This window comes from Myripristis murdjan, chromosome 14 (assembly GCF_902150065.1).
Source record: "Myripristis murdjan chromosome 14, fMyrMur1.1, whole genome shotgun sequence".
Taxonomy (NCBI): Eukaryota; Metazoa; Chordata; class Actinopteri; order Holocentriformes; family Holocentridae; genus Myripristis; species Myripristis murdjan.
Genome location: NC_043993.1, coordinates 11,734,185 through 11,748,501, shown reverse-complemented (window position 1 = coordinate 11,748,501; position 14,317 = coordinate 11,734,185). Strand labels below are relative to the sequence as shown.

The 14,317-nt window shown below is 41.7% G+C and overlaps 1 protein-coding gene across 3 annotated transcripts in view; it reads right to left on the bottom strand.

The window, feature by feature from the left end:
* Nucleotides 1-730: 730 nt before the first annotated feature.
* The window catches only part of LOC115371127 (transcription factor COE1-A-like), a 112,359-nt gene continuing 98,772 nt past the window's right edge, over nt 731-14,317 (bottom strand). The window contains exons 12-17 of one of the 3 annotated variants that reach the window (XM_030068286.1): nt 9,619-9,684; nt 9,256-9,418; nt 7,898-8,080; nt 6,025-6,222; nt 4,125-4,193; nt 731-2,084 (exon numbers count right to left, since the gene is read on the bottom strand). In XM_030068286.1, coding sequence (XP_029924146.1) covers nt 4,126-4,193; nt 6,025-6,222; nt 7,898-8,080; nt 9,256-9,418; nt 9,619-9,684 — 678 coding nt within the window. In that variant the 3' untranslated portion in view covers nt 731-2,084; nt 4,125. Of the gene's footprint in view, nt 2,085-4,124; nt 4,194-6,016; nt 6,223-7,897; nt 8,081-9,255; nt 9,419-9,618; nt 9,685-14,317 lie in introns of those variants that run through there. The other 2 variants (XM_030068287.1, XM_030068288.1) reach the window with 2 other exon arrangements.

Below are 14,317 nucleotides of genomic sequence, written 5' to 3'. Positions count from 1 at the left end.
TTTTCGGTACAAAACGAAAAAAAAAATACATTTATGCTTTGTGCCTTGCGATGGCTTTGAAAGAGGGATCTTAGCATCAGATAAATGTGGGTGAGTATCAGTGCAGAAGTAGTGAAGCAAGCTTACAGTAAACACGGGGATCTTTTCAATGGCTATTTAATGCAGCTTGACTAAGGGCCCTTCTCCACTGCACAACACGAGGCAGAAGCCAGCTCGAACGGGAGCAAACAGGAGCTGGCGCTGCACCCTGTTATCACTGTTGTCTGTCATTTGACTAACATTTGTAGTGACAATGGAAGAAGTCGACACACACACACTGCAAAAAGTCAAACTCTTACCAAGATTATTTGTCTTATTTCAAGTAAAAATGTCTTATTTCTAGTCAAAATATCTCATTACACTTAAAATAAGACATGATCAGCTCAGAAATTACTTGTCTTTAGACAATTTTCACTTGTTTCAAGTGAAAATTTACTTGAAACAAGTGAAAATTAGCTTGAAACAAGAAACAAATTTTGCCAATGGAACAAGCAAATTTTTACTTGTTCACTTGTGTCACAAGTAAAAATTTGCTTGTTAAAGACAAGTTATTTCTGAGGTGATCATGTCTTATTTTAAATGTAATGAGATATTTTGACTAGAAATAAGACATTTTTACTTGAAATAAGACAAATAATCTTGGTAAGATTTTGACTTTTTGCAGTGCAAACCAGATTTAAAACAGTAGACGCCTTAATCATGATATGACGCTACTCTTTTTGTAGTAGTTACTAGAATTATGCTAACAAATCGGTTTAGCTGAGCGTTAGGCCTGGTCGATCTTGCTTATTTTCACAGCTATTTGAGATTTGAGCCAGCGTGGACGACTTAGAGACTTGTAATTGGGAATATTGTGGCTTTTACCCGGATGCCAAAGGTGAGCCAAGGATATTACTCAGCATATCTGTGCAGCTGCTGTCAGGCAAAACGTGCCAACATCCCAGCATCCTGTTCCGTTTAATGTTATCTCATCTTAAATATGACAATCCAAATCACTTCTATAACGCTAAGTGCTTTTCTGATGGAGTGCAGAGTAAAGTTTTGGCGAGCAGGGATAAGGAGAACGGACATGTGGGGTGTCAGATCCGTGGCGAAGACGTGGCAAATCAACTGGAAGTGGAACCGGAGCCTCGGCGAATGGAAAATCCAAAGTTCCAGTTCTTTGGTACCAAAAAGGTTCGGTGTCGCTGGAGTGGAAAAAAGCCCGGGAGTTCTCTGTGCTGTTTTGGCTGCTAGTGCTACAGTAGTGATGGCAGTGTGTGTGTGTGTGTGTGTGTTTTGGCATGGCTATGACAAGTAAAAGTGTGTGTGTTGGCTTGTCTGTGGCGTCTGAATGGGACTCTGTTTGCATCCGACAGCCCTGTCTCTTCATCATCATCATCATCATCATCATCAGTACTATCCTTCAGGTAGCTGTCTCTGTCTATCTTCACATTATATTCCTTCATCAACAACCAAACTTCATCACAAGAAAATCCCTCATGTAGGCTACACTTAGAGGATGATTATCACACATTAATTTGCACAAAAAGGAAAAAAAAGAAAACAAAACGAATAAACGAATCACTCAGGGGGAGGAAGTGGATTCTGTCCAAAATAAATACACTTCTATATTCATGGAGAGCGGTGTATCATGTTGGTAATGTAGGCGTGGCCTTTCTCCTATAAAAGCATCAAGGCGTACAAAGTTTAAACAAGTTGTTCTCTTGCAAATAGTCAATAGTCTTTTCTTTTTTTTTTTGTCTTCTTCTTTGTGTGTTTTTTTTTTTTTTTTTCCTCGCAGTAAAGTTGTGTGGTAGAAAGGGCCTGAGATTGGGTTCATTCCTTCAGATCAGGACCGCTGGTTCGATCCCCAACCGGAGTCTGAAATCCTCCACCAGAGCTGGCGTGAGTGTGCTTTGTTCTTCTCACACATATACGCAAACACACACACACACACATACTCACACACCCACACACACACACACACACAAACTCACCCATATACACACATACAGACACACACTCACACCTTTACATGGGTGGGACGATCATTCCGGGGATTACTGTCGGATAGAGAGAGAGAGAGAGAGAGAGAGAGGGAGAGAGGGAGAGAAACAGCGGGAGAGGAAAAGAAAGAGAGAAAACTTTTAACACATTGCCAAATATTTTCATCATCATAAAAATTCCCTCATAAATACATCAATATGTTTTCCCATCTGCGCAACAAACTACACTGTGTGACTGCAGTGACATTTAAAACATCAATAGAGGAATAAATCAATAAAATCGAGCGGGGCCATATCATCTCATCTAAGCTGGCTTTTCGTGATGCACACACACACACACACACACACGCACACACACACCCTAAACTGTGTGTTGTAGCAGTTGGCATATTTTGCAGTATGTTTGTGCATGTATGTGTGTGCATGTGTGATAGATTGCATCATGGTGTGTGTTGTACTTAAACCCTGGGGATGGGTGTCAACATGTGAGGAGCCCAGCCCAGCCCAAAATGACTCTCACTGATGTGTACAGTGCATGCACTTACACACACACACACACACACATACACACATGGCAGAGGGTAAAATAAATGTCTTATTTTTAATGGGAAGCAGTGAAAATGAGAGAAAATTCATTTTTAGTACCAGCTTGACAAACCTCTGCAAAAAATGTATTGTCAGTATTTCAGCTGAGCCTCCAGTTTTCTTTTTATCTGTCTTTTTTCACTCAAACACACACACACACACACACACACACAGACACACACGGTAGGGCAGGTATACTGACAGTATAAACTGTCAAGAGAGCCGAACAGCTGTCAGTGTTGATCGCTCCCTAGTAAGCTGCCAGTGTATGATCACCAAGTGTGTGTGACAGAGGAGAGAGAGTGTGTGTGTGGGTGTGTGAGCGTATGAGTGTGTGTGTGTGTATATCTGTGAGAGTGTGTATTAGCTCTAAGTGGGGCGTGTTTATTTCAGCTGTGCTTTGAGGCTGAGCTTTGAATTCCCACACCCCCACACATGCCCTCTCCCTCTCTCTCTCTCCACACACACACACACACACACACACACACAAGTTCACATGCACACACAGCTAAACAAAGCCAGTGATGTTGAGAAATAAATTCTGCGTGCCAAATGTCTTTTTGTCTCTGTAAATGTCTGACTTCCTGTCTCTCTCAGCCAATAGGAAGACAAGGAGGAGGTTCACCAGGCAACCGAACAGCTGGGTGTGTGTTGTGAGGAGAAGCGAGAGGGGAGCGATGTCTGATAGGTGGATGGAGAAATGGAGGGAGAGAAGGAAGAGGATGGAGGAGAGGATGATGGAGGGAGTCAAAGAGGATAGAAAAGAAGAGCCTGGGAGTGGAAAAAGAAGTAAGTGAGAGGAGAGCGATCTTACAGAAAAATTAAAGGTACAAAGGGGAATAAAACATGGTATGATAAACATGCAAAATGGAAACACTGCAAAACATCTTCATCTTTAGTCATTTGGTTTCATATTCAGTCTTAAAAAATCATGTTGTTCTTGAAACAAGTGAAAAATAATCTGCCAGTGGGATGAGATAATCCCACCAGTGAAAAGTAAGATTTTAAGAGTGAATATGATTTCTCATTAAGATGGATATTTTTACAGTGAAGCAAAGCATGGAAACTCAAAGGTCCCATATTATTCAGATTTCATGATTTAGTTGTCCGGTCTACTCTGGCTCAGTATAAGGAATTTTTTATTTATTTTTTTTTTTTTTTGCAAATAAATGCAGCTCAGTTAAGAAGAATGAATCTGAAGTTAAAGTACCTACATACAAAGCAGATTGGTCCTGATTGGTCGAAAACCACTTCCTCTAATTAAAATGAGGTAAACCTTTCCAGTTTGAATACTTTGACCATATGACAATACAATGGAGTTTGAGTTCCTATAATATGGGGCCTTTAAAGACTGCAGTGGAAATATGCTTTCTTGTGTTTTCCTTAATATATATATATATTTTTTTTTGATTTGTGCTGAAAGGCGTATTTTGATTGGATCATGTATAAAATTAACAATTTATTTGCTTAGTCAGTGAAGGAGTGGAGGAAAGAGACAGCTGAGGAACATACTTCAGGTGAAGGCCAGGCCTTGTAGGGAGCTGGCTGTTGAGTACTTGCTAGAGTCCACAAATGTTTGATCTGGTAGAGACGGAGAGGAGGGACAGACACAGGCCAGAGGAAAGGTCAGAGGTCAGAGACAGGTGTTGGAGGAGGGGTTACAAGTTAGAGCCGGGAAAGACGGGAGTGGGGAGAGAGACAAAGAGAAAACTGTTAATTCAAAGGCCGAAGGAGAAGAAATATAAAACCAGCCTGCGATGTCTTGAAATGAGCACGGTATCTTAAAATACAGCATGCTCCATGTAAATAAAGTGACAGACATACACTTCCCCTCAGCAAATGGATTATAAGGAGGAAACACAAAGGGACAGGAGGGGTGGAGGTCGGGATCGGTGTTCAGAGGATCCAGGCTCAAGTTACATTTCTCACAAAGAATTTTTATGCCTTAAGCTTTCATCCTCAGAGAAGGTTTTTCTTATTTCACCATGATCGTGCCTAACCCTATCCTTAAAAAAACGTGGTAAAGACACCATGAAGTGGCACTCTTGGTCCCTTGATTTTATATCTTTGGTGTTATGACAGGTTGCCAGCCCACATGCCAGGAAAAAATGTTGGTAGTTTACATTTCTGTAAAGCAAGGATAGATTGAAAATTCCACATTTTCAAGTTTCTTGACACGGTATAGGAGAGCGAAAAATGCCAACAACATGACTTTGCTTCTGTAGACTGGGGTTTGAGTTACAGTGTGGACACCCGGGCCGGGTGCGGACAAAAATGTAGTAATTATGTTAGGGTTCAGGTTGGGTTCGGTCACATTGGTGTTATTTTAGAGTTTTTTGAGTAAAATAAATCAAAATGATGGATCTGGTGTCTGTTGGGCAACTTCCTGTATAGTGCAGAAGTTTACATACAAAGTGTAAATTTGCAAAGCAGACCAGAGCAGACAATTGATATCAATGGGAAAATGTGAGAAACTCACTATTTAACCTGTTAAAGCAAAATCTAAGCACAATACAAACCTGATTTTCCAAAAGTGGAAATTGTCTGTATACTGAGTAAATATCATTTTTTTTGTGATTGACAGTTATGCCAAAATGACTGTATTTGGAAAAAAGATGGTTTGTGAAGCTCATTTGACAGAGACTTCATTGTCAAAATAATGCCTAGTTTGCAGTGAGGGGTCTGCTGCAACAAATGAGGAACGGGGCTGATCAGATGGGATCTGACATCAGGTCGACGTTGCCAGATTCTCACAATCAAGTAAACAGTCTTTGCTTGTTTTGATTGGTTGGATATTTATTTACGCCCACTAGAGCAGCACGAGGTCACCATTAAAGAATAATTCTGTTTTCCAGGAAGTCAGGGGAGTTCATTTCATTGTGTCTTTAAGCTTCACCCAACATTGTTTCAGTTGCACAACCTTGACCAAAGTTGTTTACACACACAAACGTAGCTGTTGGTCAAGCTTTTTGGTGGAAACATGGAAATGCCATGTCCAGTTTGTGCTACGGTTATGTAACTGTGTTTGGGTGGAGGAATGTAATCTTCACAATCTTTGTATCCACAACATGGAAATCTGCTTTCAAGAATTTGTGCTCACTTCTCTCGTTTCTTTTTCTTTCTTTTTTTTTTTTTTTGAGACTGTTGCTGTTTTAAACTTTCACCTCCTTGTGATTTCAGGCACTCATGTTAACATCAGTTGTCCCATCACACCACCCATCTAACATTCATGTAAAATATATAAAGAGTACATGCTCAAACTTTGAACCAGGTGAAAATATCACTAATTTGGTGACAGCGCCGCCAAATTAGTGATAGTTTAGTTTCACCAAATTCACCAGGGAGAAGAAACCCTCCCAGTGTCGTCTGCATCAGACGTCCTCCCTCTAGGCATTTCCCTCCCACTAATTACCTTGGAGCCCGTTGCCGTTGGCACTGGTGCAGGAGGGCGGGGGGGAGGAGGAGGGCCTGACCACCGGAGCGAAGGCTGACTTCTGCTTGACGGCGGCGGAGACCATGTTGGCCGGAGAGAAGGAGAAGACGCCGGTGGAGGAGGAGCAGTTGGAGGGGAGAGAGGTGGAGGAGGCCATGGTGGGACTGGATGGGACAACTGGGAGGCGGAGGGATGGAGGGAGAGAGAGAGAGAGATAGAGAAAGAGAGAGGTGAGGTATTGGGATGAAGTAGGTAGGGAGCGGAACAGGGATGAGAGAGGAGGAAATGAGCGATGGGAAAGAAGAATGGGGGTTTGAGGGAAGGAGAGACAAGGAAAGGGAAATGTGGAGGGAAATACAAGAAAGGGTAAGGGGAGTTTAAAGAGGAGAAAGAGAAAAAAAAACACGTTTATGTTGGTTACTCCATTGGTCATGTACAGTAAGTTAATGTCAGCATCAAACATAATGGGCGTCATTTATAAAGATGCTTTCTGACTTCTTGATTTCATCACATTATCATTTAGATATGGAGTTATGAGCTTCATATATTCAGTAATGATGGGAACTGGCGGTAGACTTTCTGTAAAAGACATTAAAAAATTTGCTTTTGATATATAACAGAGCCTTGGAGAAAATTCATGCCCACTGATAATGACATCAAGATCTACTCTTCACAAATCAAAAACCTGACTAGAAGTTGGCCTCGAGGACAAAATATGTCTGAGAATCTTTCATCGGCGAGGCCCAAAAACGTGCACGAGAGACGACATCTGAAGTTCCCATTTAAGTCGGCTCTTGGCGAGTCAAACGTTCACGTCTTCAGCCTCCTCACACATCACCACCATCATCATCGTCGGCGTCGGCATCATTGTCATCAGTCAAGCAAATCGTAACAAACAACAAACAAAATCTCTCATCTTGCAACATCCCGCCCTCCATCCTTCTCTCTCTCTCTCTCTCTCTCTCTCTCTCTCTCTCTCTCTTTCTGTTCTGCTAAATGGAAAAGGGACGCAATTAAGTATCAGAGAGAAGAGGTGTGGCTGTCAGATGAAAGGCAGCGAGGGAGGGAGGGACGGAGAGGAGGAGAGGGATGGAGGACAAAATAGAGGAGAGTTGGGAGTTATTGTGAGCGTTTTTTGAAGACACGGAGACAGAAAGTCCCATGGGGGAATCTCCGCACTTCAGATCTAAGACTTTCACTGTCTGTCCGCAACTGTGTGTCTCTGCACAGGTATTTGTATGAAAGCACAATTGTATTCATCCTCGTGTGTGTAGGTGTGTGTGTTATATTTATATACATGTGGGTGTACACTGCAAATGTTCATGCTATTACGCAGTGTTGCAAACTTAATGTCATAATGTCAACATCACTATGCTTGGTGGTAGTTGGACTAAATATATGACATGCCATGAAGGATAAATGTGTTCAGTGGTTACAGTTCAACCATCTAACTCCTCTGAAAAATGACTCTTGTTATTTTATTTTTTGAATTTCAAGACATGTATTTCAAATAAACATGATGCACAGGGTAAATAGGACAGCTTCAGAGTTGTAAAGTTTATTTTTCCACTTTGACAGAGCTAGGCCAATGACTCCCATAGACTTCAAGTCTTTATGCCAAGCTAACACAAATTGCCACCCATAGAAACTGAACCACTGGATGTACCAAGGTGAAAATACATATGGCACATCACGTCTCAGTCTAGGTAAGTCTGAAAAGAGCATTTTTCCAAAAAAGTGAGATTTTGAATACCGAAGTTTTAACTTCACTGGTGTATTTTTCCATTATTTTGCTACTTTTATTTAAGTAAAGGGTTTGAGGACTTTTTTTTCCACCATTGCAGATACTCACTAGCATAAGGCGAGTTTGCTGCAGACCCATTGAGGAAAGTGGGCGAGCCTCCCAGGTTGGTCATGCCAGCGTTGTTGGTGTAGCCGTTCATGGTGCTGGTGACTGAGGTGTAGCTGGTCTGCTGAGGCGTGGAGCTGGACACGTAGCCGTGGGGAGACGCGCTACTGCTGCTGCGCACGAAACCTGGGGGGACCAGGACTCAGTGTCAGCAGGTCAAGAACTTCATTCCAAAAAATGAGGTATTTAAAGAAACACACTAAATCTCTGGGAGATTGGCCAGTTGGTCAACTTCACTGTTTGGTGATGTTAATAAAGACACCAAAATCATCCCTGTTTCTCTGGTACATCACTTGCATCATGATAACTCTCTAGTATACATTATGATGAGTGGTGATCTTATGTTCTCGAATGACCCGATTCTTTTGAACACCAGTACTATAAGAGTCAGTCTTTTGAATGGCTCTTTATCTTTTGTGTAGGAAAATGCTCCAAAACAGTCTCAAATTATGAGCGACTAATTTCACAAGATACAGGAAGTGAACGTGTCAGCAGAGTGACGTCTGTGTTCAGCCACAAATCTCTGTGTGGCGGATGAATATGTGGCTGTTCGTCTGAAATCTAGCAGCATCAATTAGACTGAGTTAATGAAATTTCATTTTTAAAATGTATTATTAAGGCTGCAAGCCATATAATTAAAACCCATAAAAAACTTTTAATTACTAGAACATCAGTCCTTTATAATTGGGATGATGAACAGTCACTTGTTATCACTTAACAGAGAGGTATCCTACAGAGTGGCATGTTCCTATTATTTCACACATTTTATGCTGAGATGCAAAGGGGTGACTAAGAAAAAGTAGCTGAACGGGAAAGTCACTGATTTGCATCTGCCGTTAACGTTTTGTTCCAGGACTTCAGTGAAATTAACCAATCAGAACCGACTATTAGTGTAACTAGCCAATCAGAACAGTGGCTCATTCTGCTTTAATGCCAAGTGCCAAGTAGAGAAGTGCTGCAATCGGTAAAGTACATCAATCAGTCAATCAATCCATCCATCAATCAATCAATTAATCAGTCAGTCTATCTTTAGTATATCTATATCTATTTTCTTAATGACAACATTGTCCCTGATACATCACACACTTCATCACATAAGCAAACCTACAGGTAAAAAGCACTGCCAAATGTCAAAAAATGTGGGATTATCAGTGTTTAATAACAGAAATACGACAGAAAGAGTGGAAGGAAGGTAGAGGCGTGCGAAGGAACATTTTGTTACGATTAATGTTTAACGACTAATTTGGAAACTTAGAGCATTAAGCTACAAATTTATGAAAACAAACACCGTGACACTTCACCCTGATTGGCCTGCGATGGTTCGGACACGTTGACGGACAGCTGCCCGGTGAAAGAGTTGACCCCCATCATGCCAGTGTGGGTGGAGCCAGAGAGCTGGGTGTGACCTCGTGGGACGCTGTAGAGAGCCTCTGCAATGTCCGCCGCCCGCTTCAGGATGATCTCCTACACACACATACACACACACACACACACATGGACACACAAGTTCACACACACATACAAAAAAAGAGAACCCTAGTTTATAAAGATCGCTACAAATTTGACAGTCAAAGCAATATTTTCACTTTTTATGTGTGTGTGTGTGTATGCATGGCTGTGTGCATTTGTATATGTGTGTGTGTGTGTGTGTGTGTGTGTGTAACCTGGTTATTGTGGGGCATCCCATACAGCGCTTCTACCAGGTCTGCTGCTCTCTTCAGAATAACTTCCTGGAGAGAAAAAGAAAAGGATAGAGAGAGAGAGAGAGAGAGAGAGAGAGAGAAGGGGGACAAGAAAAAAGAATCTGGTTCAGTTTGTGTATGCAGTAAACATTTGTCCTCTTTACTGGAAGACACACATGTTGGTAGATGCACTTGGGCGTGCGCGCACACACACACACGCACACACACACACACACACCAGCCAAAAAAACATCTCCATCCTGCCATCAGCTCATGATAAACAAATTGCTTTTCAGTCCTTTTAAAGACAGATTATCTGCTGTCAAGTCAAGTGCTTTTATGCGTCTGCGTCTAAATGACATCTTAAAGGCACTGGTATTTAAAATATATTCTGAAGTAAATCTAAAGTGCTCTGTACAGTGTCAGACAGTAATGCTGTTCACAAGTAAACCACGCACACTAAACAGCTGCTCTGGTCCTGGACAATGAAACGATCATTTATCAATCATTTTATGTCTTATTTCGAGTGACGCTCTGAGCCTATTATCAAAGAGGGCCCAATTCATGCAGGCATTTTTAAATAACTGTGATTGGCTACAAAACGCCCAATAAAATATTCCAATCAATATTTCCTTCTGCTGCCCAGTTTATAAGTAAAATGTCATTTTGTACAACGTGCAGCAGTAAATCACATGATCCAGCTGAGAGGCACGAAGTTTAAATGTTGGTGTCGAATTATGTCACTTTGTAAACTGAATGCATCAAGTATTTCTGGAGGCACATCACCACGAATGTTCATATTTTAAGTTTTTAAGTGTATTATTTATTATGTTGATGATAGTGCTTAATATACTAGGCAAAAAAAGTTCTGCACCGCTTTTTCAGTCTTTAATTTCTCCCCTTTATTTATACCCAATTGTGTTGTATCTTATACCGTTGTCAAGTGTGATTCGTCCTCTTTCCAATGAGATACAACTTTTAAGGATCCTGCATTTCTGGAATGAGTGACACTGGTAATTGTGTGGGAAGCGACCAGTTTTTTTTTTTTTTGAGAAAATCCCCCGCAATATTTTTTCAGTTGATCATTTCTCCCATTTAACAATACCGATTGGTGTAGTCTTTTATACCGTTAGAAAGCCTGATTAGTCCCCTTTTCAATGAGGAATAAGTTGTAAGGATTGTCAATCGATTGGTATGACCAACATGGCTAAACATGTCCCCCCCCCTTTTTTTGAGGGGGGCAAAATCCCATTCAATGTCCGTTTAGCCTCATATTCACTCTTGTATATTGTAGGAGGGGAAAGAAGTAATGGGAATGAAACATACAGTATGAGAAATATAGAAAATCGAAACACTGCAAAAATGTCCACCTTAAGTTGATTTTGTCTCAGATTGTGTTTTTCTTAAAGCAAGTGAAAAAATCAGCCAGTGTGATGTGGGATTATCTCCTCCCCCTGGCAGATTTTCACTTGTTTACTACAAAGAAAAACAAGACTGTGAGACTTTGTACGAGCTAAATTAACTTTGTTGAGCTGGATGTTTTGGCTAAATTTCTTTTACTCAGCTCAATGCATCCATTCAGTGTGAGTCTTTTAAATCAGTTTGTTATGTTTCTCTCTCCTTTCTGCGGCAGCCAGCTTCTCTGTTTCAGCCTTTTCTCCTCCGCCTCCCACCTCTTCTTCCTCTTCTTCCACTTCATCCTCGTCCTCTTCCCATTCCATTCTCACCTTTTTTCTCTTTCATTCTCTTCTTCGCGCTTTGACTCCACCTGGGGATTTGTCTTTCTCATTTTGCCACACCCACTAACCCTCTCCAATTCTCCCTCTTGTCTCCCTCTCTTGTTTTTTTTTTTTTTTACCTCTCTCTCGGTCTCTCTTTCTCTCTTTCCCTCTCTCTCTCTGCCCCCACCCAGGGGTCTAAGGTGTCTTGTTTAACAGTTAATGTGTTGTCATTTCCGCAGCGTGAGGCCGCTTGGCGACAGAGAGAAAATTGCTCTGTGCTTCACAGTATTAACCCGCACTGTGTGACACACACACACACACACACACATACACACACGCATCATGGTTGGCTGCATGTGTGCTCTCTTATGAGTGCCTGATGGAACATATTGCCTCTCCATCGGTGTGTGTGTGTGTGTGTGTGTGTGTGTGTAGATATGAGGGGAGGTCATGGAGCCAGTCAGCAGTTTTAGTGTGCCTGTCCGTGGTGCTAAATTCAATCTTTTACACATTATTATAGCCAGGCTGACTCTCTGTTAACCTCTCATTATTAGACTGGTGAGCTGTTCAGTCCCCATACTGTACACAGACACAGACACACACACACACACACACACACACACACAGCCTCACAGACACCCACATGCACACATACACACAGAGAGAAACCTGATCCTCGGAGTTCGAGCAGTTCCAGTAAGGCAGCAGCAGATAAACGGGAAGGGAAGATGATCCTCTGGTAACATCATCATCTATCAGGTCTGCAGCCTGCTAACTGCTGGGATCAATACACTATCAATATGGCCTGTTTACATATTTCATATTTAGACATGCAGCAACTCACATTACCTAATTAATCTCCCCCAAGCTGCACGTGTAAATAAGAAAGCACTCATTGTCAAATTAGCTCCTTGTTAACAGAGGTTAAGGAAAGCTTCCTGCTGCGTCTGACAACACAACAACTCACACCGTGAACACGAGAATGTGGTGGCCATCGCTCTCGTTGCTGTTGCTTATATTTGATATGATGCATGCACAAATGTGTCATAATGTATCATACTTTTGCATGATACATGCCAAAAATGGACTTTATAAAGGCCTGTTATTAAATACCGCTGTGGATTTAAACAACGGGTGGAATTCACACCATTTCTATTCAGTAAATATTTTGACGTGGAATAAATGTGCAAATTATTGCCAAAGTGAAAGTGGATAATACTTGCAGTTGTCTGTAGCTGCTGCCTGGGTTGTTTTGTGAAATCTGAACCTAAATATCCCTCTGATATCAGTTTTTTTTTTTTTTTTTTTTTTTTTTTTTTTTTGCTGGGATATTTAAATTGGCTGCCTCCTGCATGTTGCCTTCTAATGCTGGCAGGATATTTAGATACTGTTAAGACTGGGCACCTACAGCAATGACATAAAAGTAACAACAGCACCTTTCATGGCCTATATGTGGCTGGTTCCATTACTTCCCTGGCACAGGGGCCACGTGTGAATGGCAGCCAGTGTTAAAATGCTGGCAAATCAGTGACGCCAATTTTATGGCTCAAGTAGCGGTGACATTACCAGCAACTGTCCATAACAACGCTCAGCTCGACTCGACTGTTGTTGAACTGTGTGACAAGGTGACGAGGTGATCCTGTGCTGAATGGGATGTGGAAAAACAGAGACCAAAGCAAACCTCTATATGCAAAAAAACATTTGACGAAGGAATGGCCAAAGTGTCAAAGTGGACAGTGTTGGAAATAACGCAGCTGATCTGTGTCGCCACTGTTTGCAAACTGCAGTCACTCCAATGCAAATAGGTTAGATGTCATTTCTGAGCATTGCTAGTCCTCCCAATTTATCATGGTAAACTCCAGACTGAATATTGAGTATGTGATTTGATTTAGGCAAGTTATGTTTAAGGTCTTAGCAGTGAGAGAGCTTTATATTGGAAGAAAACAGCAACAAGAGTATCAATTTGAAGGTGTGTCTCTAACGAACGGTGAAGCCCCGGCGGTCGCCTGTGGGCGTGTTGACTAGTTTCATCTCCCCTCTCTACCAGCGCTCCACACTGATGTTTTATTTACAAGATCAAGACTCAAAATGGCGGCTTCACATAAACAATTACAGTGTAACAAACAGACTCACTGAAAACATGCTTTACATGGATAGATGGTCTACTTCAATAGAAGTTTCATGAGTCTCGCTCCACGTCGGGTGTGGCTCAGCACAACTCAGCCCTGCCATGCCCACCCGCCGCTTTCAAAACTCCCCCAATTTCTCTCAGAATCGGCGACTACACCTGCCAATGTTGAACGACTGGTCCTATTCTGGTAAAATGGCAGAGGGGGATTAGATGTCTGGACAACAGTAAATATATGTGTATCAGTAAATTTATATTTGACAATTTGACAGTATTCCTGTTAAATGTGGGCTATTGTTACTTCCTGAACGCGACTGATAAGCAGCATCGATGGCAAAGAGGTTTTTGTAATTTGTAAAAAAAAGTATGATGGTGAGGAGATGGTAACTCTGTCTTCCAGAAAACAAGGTGTACCTACCATCAGATCTTTTTTAATCTTTAATGTAGTGTGTTCTAGTCTGTTTCTGGGTTGCATTCAGACAGGCCTGCAGACAGACAGGCAGGCAGGCAGCACATCAGAGACGTGGGTAAAAGAAAAGACAGACTTGTTGGCAGAGAGAAAGAATAACAGGAGGTGTCTAGGTGCTTTTACTGCCTGACTTACAGTCTGCTGGCCCTAATGTGATAACCATACATTACACACACATGCACACACACACACACACACACACACACACACACACACACACACACACACACACACACACACACACACACACACACACACACACACACACACACAAATGCTCTACACATTAGGCCCAGGAACAGGAAATGCTGAGCTGCATATCTGCAGGGTCAGGTGTGTGTGTGTGTGTGTGTGTGTGTGTGT